The 22,970-nt window shown below is 41.7% G+C and overlaps 1 protein-coding gene across 1 annotated transcript; it reads left to right on the plus strand.

Annotated features, from left to right (window-relative positions):
- The first annotated feature begins 230 nt into the window (after positions 1-230).
- On the plus strand, positions 231-8,026 carry TBR1 (T-box brain transcription factor 1). Its single transcript, XM_010971376.3, has 6 exons — positions 231-922; positions 1,504-1,658; positions 2,013-2,134; positions 2,737-2,895; positions 4,014-4,075; positions 7,107-8,026. Exons 1-6 carry the CDS (start codon positions 231-233, stop codon positions 7,963-7,965), a joined length of 2,049 nt encoding a protein of 682 aa, XP_010969678.2. The 3' UTR covers positions 7,966-8,026.
- The last annotated feature ends 14,944 nt before the right edge of the window (positions 8,027-22,970 follow it).

A 22,970-nucleotide genomic window follows, 5' to 3' on the forward strand; every position in this document is an offset into this window, starting at 1 on the left:
TCATCCGCTGCACAAGCAGCAAGATCAAAAGTGAGCCTTTTCTGATTGCTGCATAGTGTCAATTGGCCAATCTCTTCTCCCAGGGAAAAAAAAAGTAAATCAAACCTTTGAGAAGCATTTGCTGGTTGAAGTGCTTTCTGTCTAGTGAGGGGGTCTGTGGATTTCTAGTTTATGATAAATAGGACTTTAAAAATCAGGGACAGGAGGGCGAGTGTTCAGGTTCTGGAGCTATGCAGCTGGAGCACTGCCTTTCTCCTTCTATCATGCTCTCCAAGAAATTTCTCAATGTGAGCAGCAGCTACCCACATTCAGGCGGATCTGAGCTTGTCTTGCACGATCATCCCATTATCTCGACCACTGACAACCTGGAGAGAAGTTCACCTTTGAAAAAAATTACCAGGGGGATGACGAATCAGTCAGATACAGACAATTTTCCTGACTCCAAGGACTCACCAGGGGACGTCCAGAGAAGTAAACTCTCTCCTGTCTTGGACGGGGTCTCTGAGCTTCGTCACAGTTTCGATGGCTCTGCTGCAGATCGCTACCTCCTCTCTCAGTCCAGCCAGCCACAGTCTGCGGCCACTGCTCCCAGTGCCATGTTCCCGTACCCCGGCCAGCACGGACCGGCGCACCCCGCCTTCTCCATCGGCAGCCCCAGCCGCTACATGGCCCACCACCCGGTCATCACCAACGGAGCCTACAACAGCCTCCTGTCCAACTCCTCACCGCAGGGCTACCCAACCGCCGGCTACCCCTACCCACAGCAGTACGGCCACTCCTACCAAGGAGCCCCGTTCTACCAGTTCTCTTCCACACAGCCTGGGCTGGTGCCCGGCAAAGCGCAGGTGTACTTGTGCAACAGGCCCCTTTGGCTGAAATTTCACCGGCACCAAACGGAGATGATCATCACCAAACAGGGAAGGTAATGCTACATTCTTGGCTGCCTCTGCTCCAGGCGCGACCCGGGGGCAAGTGCACCCAGGTTGTGACCGCCGCGGCAGCGACGATTTGGGGTCGGGAGCGGAGCGGAAGGCGCTCCGGTGACTCCTAGAGTTGGCTGGTGTTGGGAAAACGGAAGGTGGAAGGTATAACTACCGTGGTGATGTTGGGGAGGGGGTGCCGCTCTAAAAGGTGGTCGGGGAGCCAGTCAGTGGTCGGAGAACGGAGAGAGAGAGAGAGCGCCCTGGTCGGCGGGCGGGAGATGGGAGGGACGCATCAAAGCCCGATGCACCGACAGGTGGAGGTTCGGGTCGCCAACCTCGCTTTCCACCTGGGAAGTAATACCTGCCGACTCCCCACTTCAGCTCACCTGCGGACCTCCCCGACTTCAGCCCCACTTCTTTTCCTCCCCCACCACATCTTTTCCAACCTAGCAAACATTCGCCCATCGACGCTGAGAGAACAAGTTTTGCTTTGCTATCTGGCGCCGCGCTTCTTGCATTTAATCTTTAACATTTATGTTTTTCCCCCTTGTTTTCTCTCCCCCTCCCTTAATTTAAATAGGCGCATGTTTCCTTTTTTAAGTTTTAACATTTCTGGTCTCGATCCCACGGCTCATTACAATATTTTTGTGGATGTGATTTTGGCGGATCCCAATCACTGGAGGTTTCAAGGAGGCAAATGGGTTCCTTGCGGCAAAGCGGACACCAATGTGCAAGGCAAGTCCTTCCAATTAACACGTTTTCCTGACACTTATTTAGGTGAGAATGATTAATTAAAGCCTTTGTGGACTGGCTCGAGCGACTTTTAAAACGATCGGCCAATGACTTCTAAAAGGAAACGAGGGGGAAAGGGGGACAGACTGAGCTTCGAGAAGGGGGAGGATTATGCAAAAGCTATTTTAATCACCCCCAGTTAATAGGAAGAAAGTGCAGTCTAAAAAAGCCCCAGCTAATGGGCCTCACAGTGGAATAAGGGGTGTGTGTGTATGTGTGTATGTGTGTCCAGCGTGGTGAGGAGTTGGGACTGGGCAGTGCCCGGGGCATATGTAAACAACTTATTTCTTTCTCTAGGAAATCGGGTTTATATGCATCCGGATTCCCCCAACACGGGGGCTCACTGGATGCGTCAAGAAATATCTTTCGGAAAATTAAAACTTACAAACAACAAGGGAGCTTCAAACAACAATGGGCAGGTCAGTGGCTCAAGCGCTCATTTCTCTGTCTCTCTCTCTGTCTCTCAAACATACACATACACACACATTCACTCATAACACTCTTCCCTAAGATGCAGTTCCTCACTTTAAATCAGCATGAGAAACTGAGCACACGTTTGTTTGCTTCATTAAAAAGACTTCTAAAAAATCCTATTTCCATCCTCCAAAATTACATTAAATAATCTATAAAGTTGTTCTCGCGCCCCCGCCCCCAACCACCGCCCAATTCCCAAGTTCCAGACCTTCTCAAGTACAAATACTTGGTTGATTTCGAGAAGGAAAAGCAGAGGATCTGCAGGTTGTGAAAAATCTTTGTTTCTCCTTAGAGGAGGACGGGGAGAAGGGCCCTGAGGATTGGGCGGTCGGGTTCGCTTTTCAGCCGGTGCTCGGGCGAGCCATGCTCCCGAGGAGCGAGGGCTGGTCTGCCTCAGCCAGCCAGTCACCAGCCGGGCGAGTTCCGCGGTCAGTTAGCCGGAGCAGCGGGCTCCAGGCAGCCTCCGCGCGGTCCGCGGCGCACAGCCTCGCGCTCGCCGATCGCGTTAACGCGCCGCCCCGTGCTCCCCTTTCTCTCCGCCGGACAGATGGTGGTTTTACAGTCCTTGCACAAGTACCAGCCCCGCCTGCATGTGGTGGAAGTGAACGAGGATGGCACGGAGGACACCAGCCAGCCCGGCCGCGTACAGACATTCACTTTCCCCGAGACTCAGTTCATCGCCGTCACCGCCTATCAAAACACCGATGTAAGGAGGCCTGGGGGCTGGGCTCGCGGCCTGCGGCACCCGCTTCTCCGGGCACGCGCTGGTACCCCTCGGCCATCCCTGGCTCGGGCACTAACATCAGCAACAGCTGGCTCTGCTGCACCTTTTGGGCAAAGGGCTGTAAGGGGCCTGTTGGGCACCTTCCCTGAATACCTAGCCGTTGGGAAAATGCTCCCTATTCGTCTCCTTTGCGGGTCACTCGGGCCACCTTGGAGAGGACCAGGATTTCTAGGGCCTCGTCTCTTGGGAATTTTAATTTAGTTTTCAAACTAGAACAGATTTAAATCTTCCTCTTTTTTTTTTTTAAGTCCTTCTTCCCTTTAGAAAACAAGCAGATTTTCCCCAGCATTTTATTCTTGGCAAGATTTGGCGTTATCTTTAATTTTTTTTTTAAGTCTCAGAACTGATGGCTGAAATAAACAAACATCACTTTTTGGATGATCAAAAGAAACACACATTCATGTATGTAAAAACAACAAAAAATCAAATTACTGGGGGATATGGAATGAGTTTTCTACTCCTCGATCTCTTCAGCATTTTCAAGTTTGCAAAAACTTACTTTACTACTGTTGATTTGACTACTGGAAGTGTTTTAAAAAAAAAAACAAGTGAAAATATCAGAAATGAAAAATATGCATTTATTTTAAATTAAAACTGATTTTAAGATGCAACTTGTGGGTTCTCCAAGTTGTGTATCAGAATCAAACAACTTCAAAAAAATGTGATGAAATATTTAAAATAGGCAACATTTGGTGACGAATTTAAGTGCCCCTTAAAGATTTTTGTCTGAGTAAGTGCACTGTGTAACAAGCATTTTAAAAATGTGCATTTGAACCAATTTAGAACACATGGGAGAGCTAATTGAAAGCAGTCCTTTAGTTTTAGGCAGTATTAATTTAAACATGTTCCTCATAACTTTTATCATACTTTCTCTTTTTCTCCTTTACATCCATTCCCTCAAAATTTTCAACTAATGAAACCTTGCTAGTTAGTGAAATTGTAGGCCTTAGGCCTCTGTAAAAAGTGGCAGATGACATATTTTCAAACACCCAGTCCTCTGTATGAAAGTAAAATCATAATCTTTTTTTTCTCTTTTCCAGATTACACAACTGAAAATAGATCACAACCCCTTTGCAAAAGGATTTCGGGATAATTATGATACGTAAGTAGTTTTGCACCTTTCTTCTCAAATTTGTGGATTTGGGCTTTAGGTCAAAGGTGGATTGTTTTGTATGTTTTTGGAAGCTAGAAAATGTGAAGACGGGGTTGTTTTTGAGGTTTTCCCTTTCCTTTTTGTCAGCTCCCCTTCTCTCTGGTGACCTTCTGGCTTGGTACTTCTGTGGTTTTGGTCAAAGGTTTCCTCCACCTATTTTTAGCTTTCTTATGAATTACAAAGTTGTTGGCGGGCCTCTGGGGTTGGCTGGCTGGCTGGCGAAGCTGCCCTGGTTCCCTGGTGCGGGAGTTGTGTGTGGCGCTGCAGATGCTCAGCTCAGATTGTCTGTGTCTGAAACCGCCCGATTCTGCCTGAAAGTGCATGTGGCTCTGGCAGTTGTTACAGTCTCCTTGGCATATGTGACTTTTATTTACCCATTTCCAAGTTTTGTGTAATAGCTTTTCCTGTTCAAGTTTACTATGGACTGAATAAAAAATGTGCACCCACTACAGGCAAGTTCATGGGCATAGCCGATGTCACAGTCTTTTCAGGCTTTGAGAAGGACCCAGGTGCTATTGCTGTGTATTATTTATGCTTCAAAAGAAAAATATTCCTCTTAGCTTTTGTATCTAGGTGTGTTTTAATTAAATGTGTTGGTTCTCTTTTCTCCAGGCCTCCCTTACTGTCTCCATTTCTTTTCTACCAAAAATGCTGTCCTCTGGGGGCAACACTAGGTGTAAACTAAATGCTTTCTAAGTTTGTTCTAGCATTCTTGCTCAGAGTACAAGTACAGTGCCTAGGAGTTCATACAGAGTTATATAGCAAAACCTAAATCTGGATGGTGGAGATCCCTTTACTTTTTTTCTGATCATAAAAGGGAACGGTAGATAAACTTTGATTTCATGGCTTGTACTAAGTGCTTGGGACAGAGCTACGAAGTTGAAGCTGTCTTTGACTAGAAGTAGATGAAACTTGTGGGAAAAGGTACAAGTGGACACCTCCAGGTAGATATCAGCCTTCCCTCCTGATATTTTTATAGCAAATTGAAAAGAGAGTCGTTGATAGTACTACTTAGAACTGTCATGTGCATCCCTCAAAAGTAGGCTAAAGGAAGAAAGCCTTATCAGTATGATTCCCCAGAAAAAAACACTTGGTTATTCTAGTCTTTCCTCACAATCAAAAAAGGTGGGCTCGACACAGTGGAAAGTGTGTGGCCCAGGAGACCAGAGATATTGGTCTCTGTACTAGGGGGTCTTGTATATTTTGAGCTTTTGATTCTGTTGTGAACATCTGTTACAAAGCATTTTATTTTGCACAAATCAATTTGGTAATCCCAAGTGGATTGGGACCTGGATGGGCATATAAACTGTATCCTTTGCAGACTGTATTTTTTTTTCTTTTTAAAATATTGTGGTGGTAAACAGAGAAGATATTTGCACCTTGCTGGTTATGTTCCCTTCCTGCCTCCCTCTACTTTTTCTTATCTGGGACTGGAATTAAATTTCAGGAGGGAAATTTTGTGCAGTAAGCAAGCTGGACCTGAGCAGTCACAGCATAACCCTCACCTGCTCCTCTTCTGGCTGATTTCTGTTGGAAAAGCCACTTCCATGTGATTCTTAAATCGCTACATATGTATCATAAAAGTCTTCTTTACCAATACAAATGGATACCTTGGAGTTCTAGGGGTTAAAGAAGAGTAGAATGGTTTATGACACTCTCTCCCTTTCCATTGTTATATTGGTTATTTGGGCATGGCTCAATTTTGATGAAGCAAGGAAAGCAATAAAAAGTTCAGGGAACCAAGGGGTTTGCTTGGTCACTCACCAGAGAATCTCCTCCCCAAAGAATAGAGGTCTGAAAAAACTAAGGCTCTCTTTCAAAACAGTCTGTTGATTAAAGATTAAAACATTTATGTGTGAGCTAAATAAAAAGGAGGCATGTGTGTATGTGTATGAGAAAACACCTTTACCAATCTTGAACCAATCTCTGGTTCCTTCTCAATTCTAATGGGATTTTCTAGGCCCAAGGCCTAGAGTTAATCTTTATTTTATTGAAGGGAATTCCCAGTAACACATTACTGTCTGTGATCGGGCAAGTTATTTAACTTCCCTTTGCCTCAGTTTCTTCATCTGTAAAGTGGGATAATAATGGTACCTAACTTGGAAAATTGTGATGGTTAAATAAATTACTATTTAATTCAGTAATTTTTCTTGTCCTAGACAAGAGTGCCTGGTACACAATCGAACTGTATAAGGATTAGCTATTATTAGTGGGAGATTGGAGGAGGTTGATAACTGAGAGTTTGCTCCCCAAGTTGGTTTTGTTTTTGTTTTGTTTTGTCTTTTAACCAGTAACAGATCGAAAGCTGGGGAGAGAAGGTCAGAGTAAAGAACACTTTTTCTTTATAAAAGAATTTTATTGATTGATAACTTTGTTTCCAAGTAGTAATACTTGTTTGTATTTGTGGCTGTGGGGTTAATAGATCACACAAGGGAAAACAGTAGACAGTAAGTACTATGGAGACTTCCAGCAATAATCCTCTGGTCGCAGAAGACTGGTGAAGGCCAGTCTGATGTTTACTACCTGGATAGCCTGCGTGTGTGTCAAATGTTAGAAAGCGGTGTTAAAGGGTGGAGTGGGCAACTTGTTTAGAAACTCACCGCAGAAGAGAGGCCCACTGGGCAAATAGCACCTTAGTCCCTAGGTAAATCTGCTTCTGTGTGTATACATACATTGGAGAAGTGGGGTGAGAATCCCCTGCTGTGCTCCTCTCTCGGCTCTCTGTACACTTGGCAAGAGAAGGAAGCCTTCCTCTGGGTCTGTATCATTTTAGGTCCTTGAATAGACAAACTGGTTCCTTTATAATTTCATGATTTACTCGGGAGGATGCCGGTCCGTGACCTTTTGTCTGTCTCTAACCTAGACGGCAAGTTACACGTGGAGAGTGTAGGGGTGGGCGAAAATGGGTGGCCTTCTTTTTTGACCCCCTCAAGGGACCTCTGCGCCACCCTTCGGTTTTCTCTCTCTCCCTCCCTCTCAGGATCTACACTGGCTGCGACATGGACCGCCTGACCCCCTCGCCCAACGACTCCCCGCGCTCGCAGATCGTGCCCGGGGCCCGCTACGCCATGGCCGGCTCTTTCCTGCAGGACCAGTTCGTGAGCAACTACGCCAAGGCCCGCTTCCACCCGGGCGCGGGCGCGGGCCCCGGGCCGGGCACGGACCGCAGCGTGCCGCACACCAACGGGCTGCTGTCGCCGCAGCAGGCCGAGGACCCGGGCGCGCCGTCGCCGCAGCGCTGGTTTGTGACGCCGGCCAACAACCGGCTGGACTTCGCCGCCTCGGCCTACGACACTGCCACGGACTTCGCGGGCAACGCGGCCACGCTGCTCTCCTACGCGGCGGCGGGCGTGAAGGCGCTGCCCCTGCAGGCGGCCGGCTGTACGGGCCGCCCGCTCGGCTACTACGCCGACCCGTCGGGCTGGGGCGCGCGCAGCCCCCCGCAGTACTGCGGCGCCAAGTCGGGCTCGGTGCTGCCCTGCTGGCCCAACAGCGCCGCGGCCGCCGCGCGCATGGCCGGCGCCAACCCCTACCTGGGCGAGGAGGCCGAGGGCCTGGCCGCCGAGCGCTCGCCGCTGCCGCCCGGCGCCGCCGAGGACGCCAAGCCCAAGGACCTGTCCGACTCCAGCTGGATCGAGACGCCCTCCTCCATCAAGTCCATCGACTCGAGCGACTCGGGGATTTACGAGCAGGCCAAACGGAGGCGGATCTCGCCCGCCGACACGCCCGTGTCCGAGAGCTCGTCTCCGCTCAAGAGCGAGGTGCTGGCCCAGCGGGACTGCGAGAAGAACTGCGCCAAGGACATAGGCGGCTACTACGGCTTCTACTCGCACAGCTAGGCCGCCCCGGCCCCGCTCCCCGCCGCGGAACGGCCCCGACCCCGGCCAGCCCCTTGCGCCTCTCCCCCTGCTCCTTCTCCCCACATCCCACCTCGCGCACCCCCTCGGTTTATTTGACCTTCGAACACCGTCTGCAGTGAATAAGTCCAGGTCTCCGACTGTGATGTTAACTTTTTTTTGCACAGCAGTTTCTGCAGTTAGCACACCGATCTTCAACTTGGCTGTAAACCTTTTGGTTTTCCTACTTTTCTTCTGTGAAGTTATCCTCCTAGCAGTCCTCCCCCACTCCCTCGTCTTTTTCTCACCCTCTCCTTCTCTTTCTCGTAATGAAACTCTTCACCTTTAGGAGACCTGGGCAGTCCTGTAGGCAGCAGCGATTCCGACCCGCCAAGTCTCGGCCTCCCCATTAACCATAGGATGTTGACTCTAGAACCTGGACCCACGCAGCGCGTCCTTTCTTATCCCCGAGTGGATGGATGGATGGATGGTAGGGATGTTAATAATTTTAGTGGAACAAAGCCTGTGAAATGATTGTATATAGTGTTAATTTACTGTAACGAATGGCTAGTTTTTATTCTCATTGTCAAGGCACATAACCAGTTCATGCTTAACCTTCTCATTCACTTCTTTTCCTTTCTTTGCCTTTTCCTTCACCCCTCCTCCCCTTTAAATTTCTTTCTTGTGAGACAATTAACAATATTCTAAGAGGCTCTGGAAACTTGAAATATTTGATAGATAATGATGGGTTTCTCACTTCTCCTCAACCCGTTGCATGAAATAATTACTCTGTGCCCTACTGCACACAAATAGCTAAGAAGAATCCGACCAAACACCTGTAAAGGATAGGTGTCTGTTCATAGGCAAGTCGATTAAATGGCATGATGCCTGCAAAGTAAAGTTAACTGGAGTTACATGTTTTCCCCCGCTTCCTTCTAAATAGAATAGCTCGACATCAGCAATATTATTTTGCCTTATTTGTTTTTCCCCAAAGTGCCAAATCCATTACTGGTCTGTGCAGGTGCCAAATATGCTGACAAACTGTTCCTGAATATCTTTTCAGTTCCCCCCTCCACCTTTATATGCTGTAAATCTTTGTAATGAATATTCTACTAATGATATAGATGACTGAATTGTTGGTAACTATAGTGTAGTCTAGTGAAGATGAATTGTGTGAGTTGTATATTTTACTGCATTTTAGTTTTGAAAATGATTTTCCTGCCACCTAGAAACAGCTGAAATTTGACTTCCTTGGGAAAACACTAGCATTAATGCAAGTAAGACTTTTTTTTTTTCCGCCCTCTAAGTCTTGTTATATTTGATAAGGAGCACTAATCCCCTTAAAGATAGATTAGTAGGATTTCTAATGTTGTGTAGCAAACCTATACTTTTTTTTTGTATTTTAAAATTAATGTGAAATATGCATCATACACAATATTCAATCTAGATTCCAGTCCACTGGGGGGATTTTTTTTCCTAATAGGAATTCAGGGTCTAAACGTGTGTATATTTTGGCTCTTCTGTAAATCTAATGTTGTGATTTTTATATTTGTTTCGTTTTGTCTGTGAACTGAATAATTTATACAAGTACACACTCCATTGAGAAACGTTTTGTTTTTTGCTCGTTTGTATCGTCTGTGTATAACAAGTAAAATAAATCTGGTAAAACGCTATGGTGTTTGAAAGCAGTTTACAGTTTGAAAATAATTTAATTGTTATAGATGATTATTTTTAAGGGTTAAGGAAAAATAGCCTGTCCCTACTCCAACATGGGGCAGTCTGTATAGTGGAAACTACCTCTCATTTTTCCTCTTAAATTTGTTTTATAGCACTACTAGTAATTACTTCCCCCCTCTTATTTACAACTACTTAGTTCCCTGTAAGTCAAGTTTCACTTTGTTGCACTCCTTTTTTTTTTTTTCAGGAAAATGTATGCAATTCTTCATCATATCTGATTTTCTCTGAAGTAAGAGATACTATGAGCAGAAAGACGAGGGTCTTTAATAAGGAATTAAGAATTTCGTTAACTTTCACAAAGTCAGGCAGGAGGCTTTGGGCAAGAGTAGGGTGTAATTTAAATGCTTGTCAAAATAGGCTGTTGACTGCACCTTTAGGTAGATGTCAAAAATTCTGGTCTTTAAATACGAGGCCTTGGAAGTAAGAGTCGAATCCGTAAATGAAAGCACAGAATGGCCTACATTTCTTGAGTGGACTGTTTTGGGCGGGGGTTGGGAGGGGTTGGGGTTGGGGCTGGGGTTGGGGTTGGGGGAACCCTCGTGAAAGGTCGATATTTAACCATAAGCTTAAAACTTGCTTTGGGAGGTATCTGGGGGGCACCACTCCATCTCTTCTACAGAGGGATTCTTCTGCCAGTCCTGCCCAAGCCAGATTCCCATCCCTTAAGAACAAACGCAGAAATGTGGATATTCCAGCTTGGGGCGGGGGTGGGATGGCTGCGCATTAGACAAGGAGTCCGCAGAACTCTGCCTTTACCTCGTGGAGAAGCGATTTTTGTACTTTTGTCTCCAGAGGAAGGCGATCCAGGAATGAGGTGGAAAATAGTTCAATGTTCTTGCTTAGCCTGGGCCAGTTTCAGGTTATGGGACTAAAGTTACGCCTACCTGGAAATTGTCCTATATCCCCACTGCAATTTGACAGATGCAAGGAGGCTTTAAAATTCTAATTGAAATGAAAATTGGAGGGGGTAACAAAACCAATTTGCCATCCCTGGACAATTTCGCCACTAGACGGCGTTTCACGGAGTTTTGTTTGCCACACAGAAAACTGATGACTGATTTTCCTTTGTTTCTTTCTCCTTCCCACACCTAAGAACTAAAGAGGACAAAAAGTACAAAATACGGTGCCTGTGTGGCGAGTGAAGTGGAGCAGTGTGTTCTGGGCCTGCGCTCCTGTGACCTCGTCGCCGCCGGGGGCGGCCGAGCACGAGACGCACGTGCGGCCGGGAGGGCGTGGGGGCGCCCAGGCCGAGGCCGAGGGGCCGCGGGGGCCGCGCTGGGTTCCCGGGCAGGAGGCCGGGCCAGGCCCGCCGCCCTCGGGCCGGAGTCACCGCGAGCAAAGAAGTCGGTGTCATGTGCGGAGACGAGCTCTTAGAAGCCGAGGATAGATTTCACAGGAACGTAGTGCCTTGTACTGAAAGACGCACTTAGCTGCTATTAAGAAGTACTTGAAAAAATTGGGGAGGTCGTTTCCCTTGCAGCTCTGCACCATCTGCTGTGTGGACTGAGTCAGCGTGAGGTAAATTTGCAGCTACGCGCTCCTCTCGGAGGCAGTGTGCTTTCCTGTCCCTTTAAAGCATGATCATTTCTCCTCGCTTCCAAGGAGTCTTGGGTGTCTAGTGAAGTGATACTGTCAGTGTGTCTGAGAAGCTGCTGCTGTTCCAAGGAAATCCGAGTCTGGACTTGGGAGGGCCTGCGGGAACCAGAGTTCCAGTCCCTCGTTAGATTGCGAGTTGCCTTTTATCTCGGTGAGGGTAGGGGTCAGGGTAGGGACGGAGAGGGATGACGAATCCTCCCCGTGAAGTTGAGTTCCTCAGTTTTCAAAAGTGTCTTTGCAGAAAGAGAAAGGAAGGAAAAAGAAGGTGAGCGTGGGGCTAGCACTTTGTTCTGGCTCAAGCCGTCTTGCCACTCGCAGCCCGCGCCATCTTAACTCCTTTCCCACCGGCCGCTTGGGGCCGAGCGCAGCGTCAGGCAGGCGCCGCTCGACCGAGAGATGCTGTGTCCTCGGTTCTTCACCTTCGAGGCTGGTGCCGCCGGTCAGGGCAGCCGATGGGCCGGCACAGAGCGCGCTGCAATCGAGGGCTGCGACCACGGGCGGCAGGGCCGTCCTGCTCGGGCCGGCGAGGCTGAAGCTTGGCTCGGGCCTAGCGCCGTCCGGGCGCCCGCGAGCCCAGGCCGGCGGGGACTGGCGTCCGTCCGAGCTCGGCCGGCGGTGGGGCGGTCCCGGAGGCCTGGCCCCCGCCGCTGAGCCTGGACCCAGGCTCTCTGGCTTCGCCGGTGGGCGGGTGGACGGGCGGCTGCGTCCTGGCTGTTTCGGCCAGGGGGCCAGGCAAGGAATCTAGGCAGGGATCTGGGCCGCAGATCTAGACAGGGAGCCCAGGCGTCGGTCCAGGCCCGGAGTCCAGGCGGTTCTCCTGTCCCCTCCGAGTCCGGTCGAGCGTGGCCTTGGCTTTGGTCTTGGGTGTGGCCTTCCCGCGTGTAGCCCCTGCTGAGCCTCGCCGGCACCCGACCAGGGTTTGGATGTGAAAGCCTCGTCAGGCCTAGCAGAAACTTACCCAACAGTTTGTTTCAAAAATCAAGTTGTTTCTGTCTCTTGGGGCTGACTGACATCCCCGAGCTCTTAAAATGTAGTAGAGTCTACAGAGAAATTTATAAAACTTCTTTATGAAACTTTATGAAACCTCCTGCTATGAAATTTTCTTATAAATGTGCCTCCTAAAACTCAATGTGACCCACCGACCCACTTTTTTCTTCCTTCCTTCCTTTCTTTCTTTTCTTTCTTTCTTTTTCTTTCTTTCTTTTCATGTTAAGTATTTATCTCTTTAGCACTGAAGCTTTCAAGGGTGTTGTGGTTTCAGTTTACGGTGCAGGCTAGGAACAAAAGCCTTGTTGAATAGAGGCCATTTACATTTCCCAGAGAATTTAAAATGCACTGTAGCAGTATTTGGGCAACGTGTATGCGTACTTAACGTGATTTTATAAAATGTTTTGCTTGTCCTTAGGTGCAACGCCTTTTCTGTGTGTACATGAGTTATTTTATCGTGTATGCATTTTAGCCATGGAGATAGGAAGAAATCATAGAACTTATGATCCTGTATGAAAACAAACCAGTCTAGATCCCCAAAGGAAACAGCAACATTTATTCTTATTTTTAGACAGACTTACTTTGAAGAAGTACATGATTTTAAAGACCAGTGATAGGCATTCGGTTTTTAAAAATATTTAATATACTCTGGTATGTGGGCAATTGCTTGGCTAACTTTGTTATTTGAAAGAGTAAAATTTCAGCCTAATATCAGTAGAGTCAGTTTTTAAAATGTAGCTGAGAATTTTTAAGCAAGTTGATTTATTGAAATTACAATTTGAGTGCAAGATTTACTTTTGGCCAGTCAGATTTTCTTTTGCTAGAACAAGATAAAAGTCTCTCAAGGAAGACTAGACAAACTAGGCAGGATTTTAGGCACTGCATTTACTTGATTAAATTCAGTTGCTTTGAGATTTGTATGTCTTCCTGGTTCTGGTCTTCAGCTTGTAAGTTAGGTTACAACATATATTCACTTGAAAGAACCCCACTGATTTCACAATAAAGTAAACTTGATGGTGTACAAGTCACTGGTCTCATCTGAGCTGATTACATCTGCCTTGCATGCATTTCACACCCACAGTATGGTTTGCAGTGGTGTTCAAGGCATAGCGTGAAAAATTTGATTTGAATAGTTCCATTAAAGCAATGAATAAAACCCATGGCTTAATAGACTTTCTAGTGATAGCTCCCCCTCTTAGTATGCTAACTCTGAAATAAACATGTGATCTAGTATTAGGAACATGGCATTTGGAAGACTCTTGCTGGTAATATTTAATTTAATAAACATACTGTGACATTATTAATGCAATGAAGCTTGTACCACAAGCTGATTCTTTCAGGTTGTTTGACCTGTTACTTATCACTAGATTCCTTATAAACATATCCTGTGACTTACAGTTTGAATTTTATATTAAAATTATTTTGGATTTCAACTCTTTAAAAATATCTGCATGACAAGAAACTCATTTTATATACAAAGCATTTATACTTGAGTATCTTGGCAAGCCTTTTATGAGGAGGATGAGGGAATTTAGGAAGGGAGAGCATCTCTAGGGCTACGCTTCTAGTCCTTTTAGCTAATATAGTTTTGTTCCAATGCTAGTAGGAAAACAAAGAATATAAGGTTAACTTTAAGTTTTGGGGCAAGAGTTACACTTACTTAGAATATATATGTATATGTGTGTGTACATATATAATTATACATATAATATATAATTTATACTGTTTCAAGAAATGGCAAATTAATTGGATTTTCTGGTTGAAAAATGTAACAAAACAAATCTTGCTAATATTAGGTTTAGTACTCATATTGGGGTTTATTTAGGTATTGATTTAGCGCATATCTTCATGTTAGCAAAAGGGTACTGTATGGGAAAAAGCCTTTTCAGTACAATCTTATTTCAGGTTCCTACAAAAAGAAAAACAGTTAACAATGTTGTTTTCAAACCACAGGATCTTCCTTGCTCACATTTCAACTTTTAAGATTTATTTGTCTTTTATTTTGTCATTCTTAGTATGAAGGGGAAGGCATTTTTCAATCTTAGGATAATTCAGAAGCAATTTTTTGGTTCTCAGTTAATTCAGTCTCATCTTAAAAGTTCAAATTTAGCAAAGCACATGTTCCCTTGTTCATGCCAAGTGTGATAAAAACTAGTCGAAAAATAAAACTATTGCAAACAAGTAGAGCACTGCACTTCACTGCATACTATACAGGCCACATCATTTCTAGGTCTGATGTCACTGCCTGCTAGGCTGCCATTTGTGGGCACAAGTAAGACTGACCTTGAAAGTTGATAGACGGCACTACTGTTTCGGATATGTGTGTTTGAATTGTATGTGTGTGTTTTAAATATACTTTTTGAATAGTGATGTGCGCATCCGTGAGCATTCAAACATTTGCCATCTTCTATCAACAAAAGGTTATTCTTTTTAGGCTCCAGGATGTGTTTTTCTCCCTCTGCATTGGAAGCTCTTCTTTGTTTTCTAAACCATGAATTAGCAAAATCATCTCTCCCTCTTTGTAATATAGTCAAGTTATAGGCTACTTTGCGTAATTACAACTTTCTTAATAGTTTAATCTTTCTATTTACACTATTAAACTATCACTATATGTTTTAAGTTTAACGCCCTTGAACTTCAATGAATAAAATACACATATATGCTATATAGAATCAGTTTAGGCCACCTGTAACCAACAGTGACATTTTAGGAGAACTCAGTATTGTATAGATTGCTGTTATTTTGAATGGCTCACTCAGTTGGGAATTTACAAAAGGCCAAACCATTATTTGTAATTAAAAATGTTTCCAATATGGTTAGTACTTTCATAACTTGAGTTGTTTTTTACTTAAAAATTTATAATTTTAAATATAATTTTACCACATATACTCCTCAGTACTTTCCTTTGAGAAAACAGAAGCTATAATGAGGAATTATTCTTTCACAGTTTACCTACAATTGTATGCTCTGTAATTTGTTTAAATGAAATCTTTTTTTCCTACCTCTCTCTAATTTCCTATATTTTATTATTTATTTTTTTTTTTTTAATGACTGCATTCTAAATAATCCTTAGAGCTCACTCACCTTTGGGATGCACTCCCTTAATTTATGCTCACATTCTGCTTTGTTCCTGTGGAGAAAGTCAAAGAAACATACTGACTTCCTCCTCAACAAATTTGTTCTTTCCTCCTCCAACTCTGCTGTCTCCCTGACACTTATTTTGCCCTTGTTGACTATCTTGCCAACAACTTTTTTTTAACCTACTCTTCCTTCTCACACTACCACCCTGGACCTGAATCTTTATAAAATCTACGTCTCATTCTTCAGTTTGTTTATTTCAGATCAGAATTTTTACAGTTGTCTCCAAAAGCAATTGTAAGGTTATTCAGGACATATCAGATACAATATGTCTTTTTATTTAACTTCTCCCACGTTGATTTTTTTTTTATTTTATGCTTTTTTTTCTATATACTTCTATTATCACTTCTCTCGATATTCACTTTATCTGTTATTTGGATTTTTTTTGAATTTGTGTAAGGGCAATATTTTTGTCTTTTATTGGTATTTCTGTTCTCTTCTTTACCCCTAGCATTCTTAACTCTGTGAAGCACTCCATTTATCCCTGCCTTCTTTTGTATTAGGACCCATCTTTCAATGCTTTCTTTGATCCTTTTCAATTCAGCTTCCTTATTTGCACAAACATTAAAATCTTTTTTACTACATTTACCAGTATGCTCTTAACCAAATGTAGTGGCCTTGTTACAGACTAATCTTTATTCTTTTAGCTATTTAAAAATCATAATTAAAAAAATCATAATTAATCCTTTGGGTGATTCAGAATCACGGATTCTGCAACTCCTTCACTTTCCCTTCTTTCCTCCAGCTTTTCTTTCACGAGTCCCTTTGCTTGCTTGCTTATCTATTTATGCAGTTTATAGGTTTCTATAAGATTGCTTTTCACAGGACGTGTCCTTAAATACTTATAAGAAATCTAGCTAGACACGTGTTATGGAAGAATGGGGTGGGAAAGAGAAGATCTGGTACTAGTTTTCTTAATACATACCTTTTACCCATTGCTTAACAGCCTTCACCTACTAAATGGTGTCTTATTTCTTGTAGCCTGATACATTTTAATTGACATTCTGAATTTTTCTATTTTTCCTTCCCTTCTTTGAACCGTATATATATAATACCTACTCATGTTCTTCCTGCCCTTCAGTTTAACAAGATAAGGGTTACAATGAATTAAAAAATTTAATCTTTCTTAGTTAAATTTAGTTTAACCCCTTAAGGAGATTGGAGTGTGAAGTTTATACATATGCTAATACCTTAAGGAGGAAGGTTTTTGTTCTTTAAACGGCTACACAGTTGTGTGTACTATATCTTATTAATGACATCACTAGCAGCTGTTTCTCTACATAGCTAGAAAAAATAAAGTATTAAGCCTAAGCTATTCAGTCCTTATAGATCATGAGAAACAGTTCTACTTGTATCACCACTGTTTAGGAAACTCTTTGCTCCTGAGTTAAAAGTTACACAGATTTTAAATTTCATTTTCAATTCTTTCTACTTCACAGTGATCTTTCAAAATATGTGTGTTTGTTTGTGTGTATGTGTGTCTGTGTACAACACCAAAATGAGAACAAGAACATAAAATCAGGAATTGTGAGTGGGGAGTTTCTGACCCTCCGTGCATTCTGTACTCCTAGGTATTGTCATAATTGTGTGCTTTCTGAGGACCTCTTATTGGAGCTTGAAGACATACCCTTTCAGTACTCTCTTATCTATGAAAAGAATTCTGTGTATATCTCCAAGCACTAGAATCAAGAGCCTTTAAATTTATTACTTAACTTGCACACAATATAATTTCCATTTGAGTAAGAAATTGATGGAAATGCCACCACATCAAAGAAATGGTCACATAATACGACTGAAAATCTGTAGTTGGTGCCAAGGCAATTTAGTATGTAAGATACCTGCCTTAAATTTGTTTTGTAAACAGAGGTCTCAAAGGAGCCTGACTCCTAAGGTATAGGAGAAAACATTGGACACAAGACATTTTGTTTCTATGATTTTCAATATCCTCATTTGTAAAATGAAATGATAAACAAATCTTTTAAGTATCTTCCAGCTTTAAAGAACTTTGCTTTTTGTGGACCTCTGACTTTCTATGCAGTTTGAGTTCAGATGTTCTGAGCAGGGTAGAATAACCTCTGGAGAAGTGGCTTTCAAAGTTTTTAACTGAGACTCACAGTAATAAATAAATACATGCACAAAAGTTTCACAAAACATTTACCTTTACCACATTCAGTACACTCTGATGTTTTTTCTTTTATCTCTAATTTCATTGAAAAGGAAATTCTGATTATAACCTAGTAAATTTACTTCGTGATTCTCTGGTAAACAGTGACTTGAAGTTTGCAAAACATTGCCGTAGTGATACTTCAACTTTACAAGCCTAGAATGTCCTCAGTTTCCTCTTATATATCTCTACATTTTAATATTTCTCTTCTAGACTGGCAGAGTATACATATTAGCAAAACAGAGCAAGTCACTTCGTAATTAATAACCCACTTGAATGTATGGTATACAGGATGTTTTGATGTAAAGATTGAGAGACTGTCATTTACAATGAGATTTCCATTATGATTTGCAGTTTAAAAAATCTTTACATTCTTTCTCTTTGAGATTACTAGATTTTATTTTACTTAACCTTATCATTATTTTTTGGCATTTAACATTTCTGTCTCTTTCATGCACACACACACACACACACACACACACACACACACACACACACACACACACACACACACACACACACACACACACACACACACACACACACACACACACGCTTACTCCAAGCATATCAATTTGTTGAAATCGAGGTCACTTCTAGTCTTGGGAATAATCAGGCCCATACTTGCTGGTGTGTATCTTTATATGGACTGCTTCTCTCCCTTTCTTGACAAGGAGGCAGCTGGGTGGGGGAAAGAGACTATCAGTAATCTCTCCTGTCCTTTAGGTCAGGGGCTTCACCTCAGACTCAACCAAGGAAGCTTTTAAAAAGTCTGTTGTCTGAATTTGCACCCCATCCCAAATAAAGAAGAATATGCATGTTTGGAGGTGAGAGCCAAACATCAGTGTTTTTAAAAGATTGCTAGGTGATTCCAGTATGCAGCAGAATCTGGGAACCATGCCTCTAGGTTTTTTGTTTGTTTTATTTTTTTGTTTTTGATATGAAAGAAAAGGTAGAGGGTTTTTTTGGTTTGTTCATTTAGCAAGTATTAGCCATGGTGGCAAACTATCTGTCCATTGTAATTTCATGCCTGGGGATGGTGGTAATGGCAACTTTCTTAAAAATACAAATAAGTTCATGGATTTTAAAATAACTATTTTCAAATGACTTTCTTTTTCTTTCTTTTTTTTTTTTTTTTTAGAACATTGTGACAGTATGGTCATGTTTTAGAACAGGCAGTTTATCCCCTTGACTGTAAGAGAAAAGCAACCTGAAAAACATTGTCTTCTCACTTTCTATTTAGAAGAAGCATTTGTACTCCTCCTCCAGCTTATCATGATTAAAACGTGGTGATTAGTGCTGTCTCTGGAGACTGCAGCCATCCATAAGGTAGCCTTTATCTAGACACACCGAAGTTGGAAGGTGGTGTGGAAGCATCGCATGTTTGACATCTGATGTCATCTTCAAAATAATAAATGCCAGAGTCTCCAGAATAGTTCTAATCCATGGAACAAATACAGAATTCTAGGGTGGGAAGTCAGTATAGCGGTGCCAGGCACGTATCATATTTAAGTTCAGTTATAGAGGGATTACCTCCAAAATGTGTTAAATGCAAAAATTTCTTCCCCTTAATATAGGCCAGATACAAGCAGCTTACTTACTCAGAGAGCTTTCATGGTCCATGGCAACCTCCCAAGTCATTCATTTTTAAGTGGTTGCATCCATTTGAGTCATAATGTGAACATCACCCAGCAAACTGAGTCACAAATTAATTTCCATATTTGAGAAGTTGTATTCAGTATATTGCAATAGAAATATAGAAACCTTGCATTTTTGTTTCGTTCAGCTTCAGAATTCACTGAAGTATGGAAGGTTATTGTTTTCTATTATTATCTCTAGGAATAATAAGTTTAAATTGAGCTATTTGTGCTTTACATAATATTTCTACATTGAAGCACTATACCATAACTAGAGGATAGGATGAAATGACATCTGTTTATTTGCTGAGAAATATAATAGGATACACAAATTCATCAGCTCTAGGACTCAAAATGGTTAAAACTCAAAATGTTAAAAGGAAAACGCTTGGTTAAATACATTTTAGGATTTCCTAAGCTTAAAATATTAGAAGAGTTATAGAGTTTTTTTGTTATATACAAACTATTCAGTTTGTTCACGCTTTAGAAACTTGCAGGTTCTGAGGTTTAAAAATAAAAGAACCAACAAGGAGAAAAGTTAAAGTTTTTGATTCTGCTTGTTTTTTACACTGCCTACTACCCACCTCTCCAAATGTAATATTTCATCTGTGCTAGAATTAAGTATTTATTAATGTTCAAGGAACTAGGCAGTCATCTGACCATGGCTTATTATAGCTCACTCCTAAATTTAGAAGTGTATCCATATTGAGAAATGGTAAAGGGAATAGAGAACAAATGCACAGTTTTTAGTTTACTCCCTGTTTTGGATTTTATATATATTTTGAAACTAGATTTTATTATCCTAATCATACTGTCTTGAGCCTTTTAAGGGAGCAAAGTAAGATTGTGTTAGAATTTTTTGAGATGTGTAAGTTTTATTTCTATAAAGTGTACTTTTTTGTCCAATTATACTTTCTAGAAATGATATATTGTCACTTTTTAAAAATTCAGACATTTCCTATTTCTGAATTATCTGTGTACATTGCTTCTCACTTGCTTCCATCTGCCAATTTTTGATTACTTTTACTCCTTATTTTTAATAGATAACAAAAAAGGGAAGTTTGTGGTAAAAATGAAATCTGTTTATCAGTGAATGCAATTTGGCAAGAAGGAGGATACAAATATTTCTAAAATGAAAATTTTAGACTAATGGGTTTTATTTATCCTTGCTCTTTTTGCAGTCTTAAAATATAATTAAATTAAAGGTTTTAGTTTAATTATATTGCAAACTGAAAGCAACATTGTGATAGTTAATGTCATAGAAATCCTAGTGAATATGTACTTCCAAGGTGAACTCTCTAAGATAGGAATACTCTGCCATTATTTTGAAAGCCTCCCTGATAGATCTCCATACTGGTGGTCTGACCGCTCCTCTTTTTTTCTTATGGATTGCCAGTTAAAAGAAGGGTTATAATGGACAGTGGTACACCCCTATTTCATATCTCTGTTTAGGGTTACTAGTTTAGATAAATTTCCTTTCTCTCCTACCATTCTTTTGTAGATCCTCTTCATAGAAAGATTGGGAATTCTTTATCTAAGATAAACTGATACAACAAGAATTTTCTATGTTGATCTGATTATTTTAATATAGCAAGCCTTTGTAAATTGCTGACTATGACTGAGGCTTAGATAAGGCACCACGGAAACTGTAGGATAAATTAAATATGAATTATCTGTGATTCATGAGAAGACTGAACTACATGATAAAAAGTGGTGAGTGATGAATTTTAGAAGAGAAGCACAAGTGAAATCCTTTGGGACCTTAGGAGAAGGCGTGATTACACCCAGCTGAAGGGATTGTGGAAGACTTTATGGATGTGTTACTTGTTGAGCCTGGATTTACAGAAGTCAGGGGTTGGAAAGGCATTCTAGACCGGAAAAAAAAAGTCTTATGCTAAGTGTAAGAGACAGAGAAACAGAGACCTATCAGAGAAATAGGTAATTATTTTGATGCTTAGGAAATATCATGTGTAGAGGAAGTGGTAGGATGGTAAGTTTGGAAAGGCTGGGTGCCATGTAATGGAACACCTTGAATGTTAGGTTAAGAAAAACTGGGCTTCTGATTACATGGAAATAGCTCAATCTGATTAAATTTAATTGACTTTTACTATGAATTCCAGTCGAAGAAACCATGTGTACTGTTGTGCAACTTATTTTCATTTAATAATATATTTAGGCTATATTTCTAACTCAGTACATATTGATTGCATTCTTTCTAACATCTTTACTATTAATATTGTATGGATATACTATACCTAACTAGTCCCTGCTGATGTACATACAGTTGTTACTAGGTTTTTACTGTTGTAAAAAATAATACATTACACATTTATATCTGTACACTTTTGTTAGATATCTTTTGGGTAAATTCCTAAAAGTGGGATTGCTGGACTAAACTATATCAATTTACAGTTACTGCATAAGTATATGAGAATTTGTTTACTCACCCTGTCACCAATTCTGTGTTGATTTTGACATAATTAAAATTTTGATTGTATTGATGAAACTGGAAATTGGCATCTAAAATAGAAAGGTATCCACTAGCTAGAGAACATATAACTTTGGAGGATGTGTGATCCTGGGGTATGGGATGGTGTGACAGTGTAAGAGAAAACTTACAGGAATAATGTTACATGCCTTTCTAGATTGTTAGTTTTACTGAAGATTGTTAGTTTTACTGAAAGATTTGAGAGGAAAAACATGTTATTTTCATTTCAAAACAATCTGAAAAAAATAGAAGGTAGAGTGCAGTCCTTATATGATTTTTTATTAACAAAAATGAATATTCTATTTCATTATTAAATAATATTTTTGATAGCACTTTGCATATTGAGGTGCTATACAAATTTTATTATGGTGTTAGTCAACATCCTATTATGGGACATAAAATCTCTTTTCATTGCTTAACCAAACCATCAATATATAAAGAAAAAGAATGGCAAATTGTTTATTTGTTCAAGTGTTCTGATAGAATTACTGCACACACAAATCAAAAAGCGTCATAGAAAGAATTTGGTTATGAACACCTGCTTCTCTTTCTTTGTCCTTTTCAGGTTGTAAGCAAACTATTACATTGCCTTAACTAATTTTACTTGTTTCTTATACTTTGCTCTTAATAAAGAAAAGTCACTTTTCAACTTGCAGGTATCAAATAATTTTTTTAATAGTCACCACATAATCTACACCTACTCTCGTGACTGGTAGACGAACTGAAGGGCACAGAAACACCGTATATTTAAGATAACACATTCAATAGAAAGAAGCATTAACAAAATATATGACTTCTCAGTCTTTCTAAGATTCTCTAGAAGGACAGTGGTCTCAATACTTAACATTTTTTTTTAGCAGCTCAACTCTTTTTCAAAATGAAGAGTATAAAACATGTAAAAGTGAAGGTGTTCTCTTGAAGCAGAGTGAGGCCCCTGGATTTCTGGTCACTGGCTCTCTCTTCCTCAATTCCTTCATGACTCCTGAGGGTCCCTCCAACAATAGCTCGGTTGTTGGGAACACGATCAGGAACAATACTCTCCCAGGTGATTTTGGTGCCCCTGCCTTTTAAGAGACACCAGATGAAACTCCTCAGATGACCCAGTGGGTCATTCTGTCCTCTATTCTTGGAAGATGATATGTCCTGTATTTGATATATGAAATTCTAAAGGCCCACGGTTTTAGATTCCAGATTTCTTGGCTAGAGCAGATAGGTCTTTGAACTTCACTTTATCATATTGTTTATTTCCATAATCTGGGCA

Source organism: Camelus bactrianus, chromosome 5 (assembly GCF_048773025.1).
Source record: "Camelus bactrianus isolate YW-2024 breed Bactrian camel chromosome 5, ASM4877302v1, whole genome shotgun sequence".
NCBI classification, from domain to species: Eukaryota; Metazoa; Chordata; class Mammalia; order Artiodactyla; family Camelidae; genus Camelus; species Camelus bactrianus.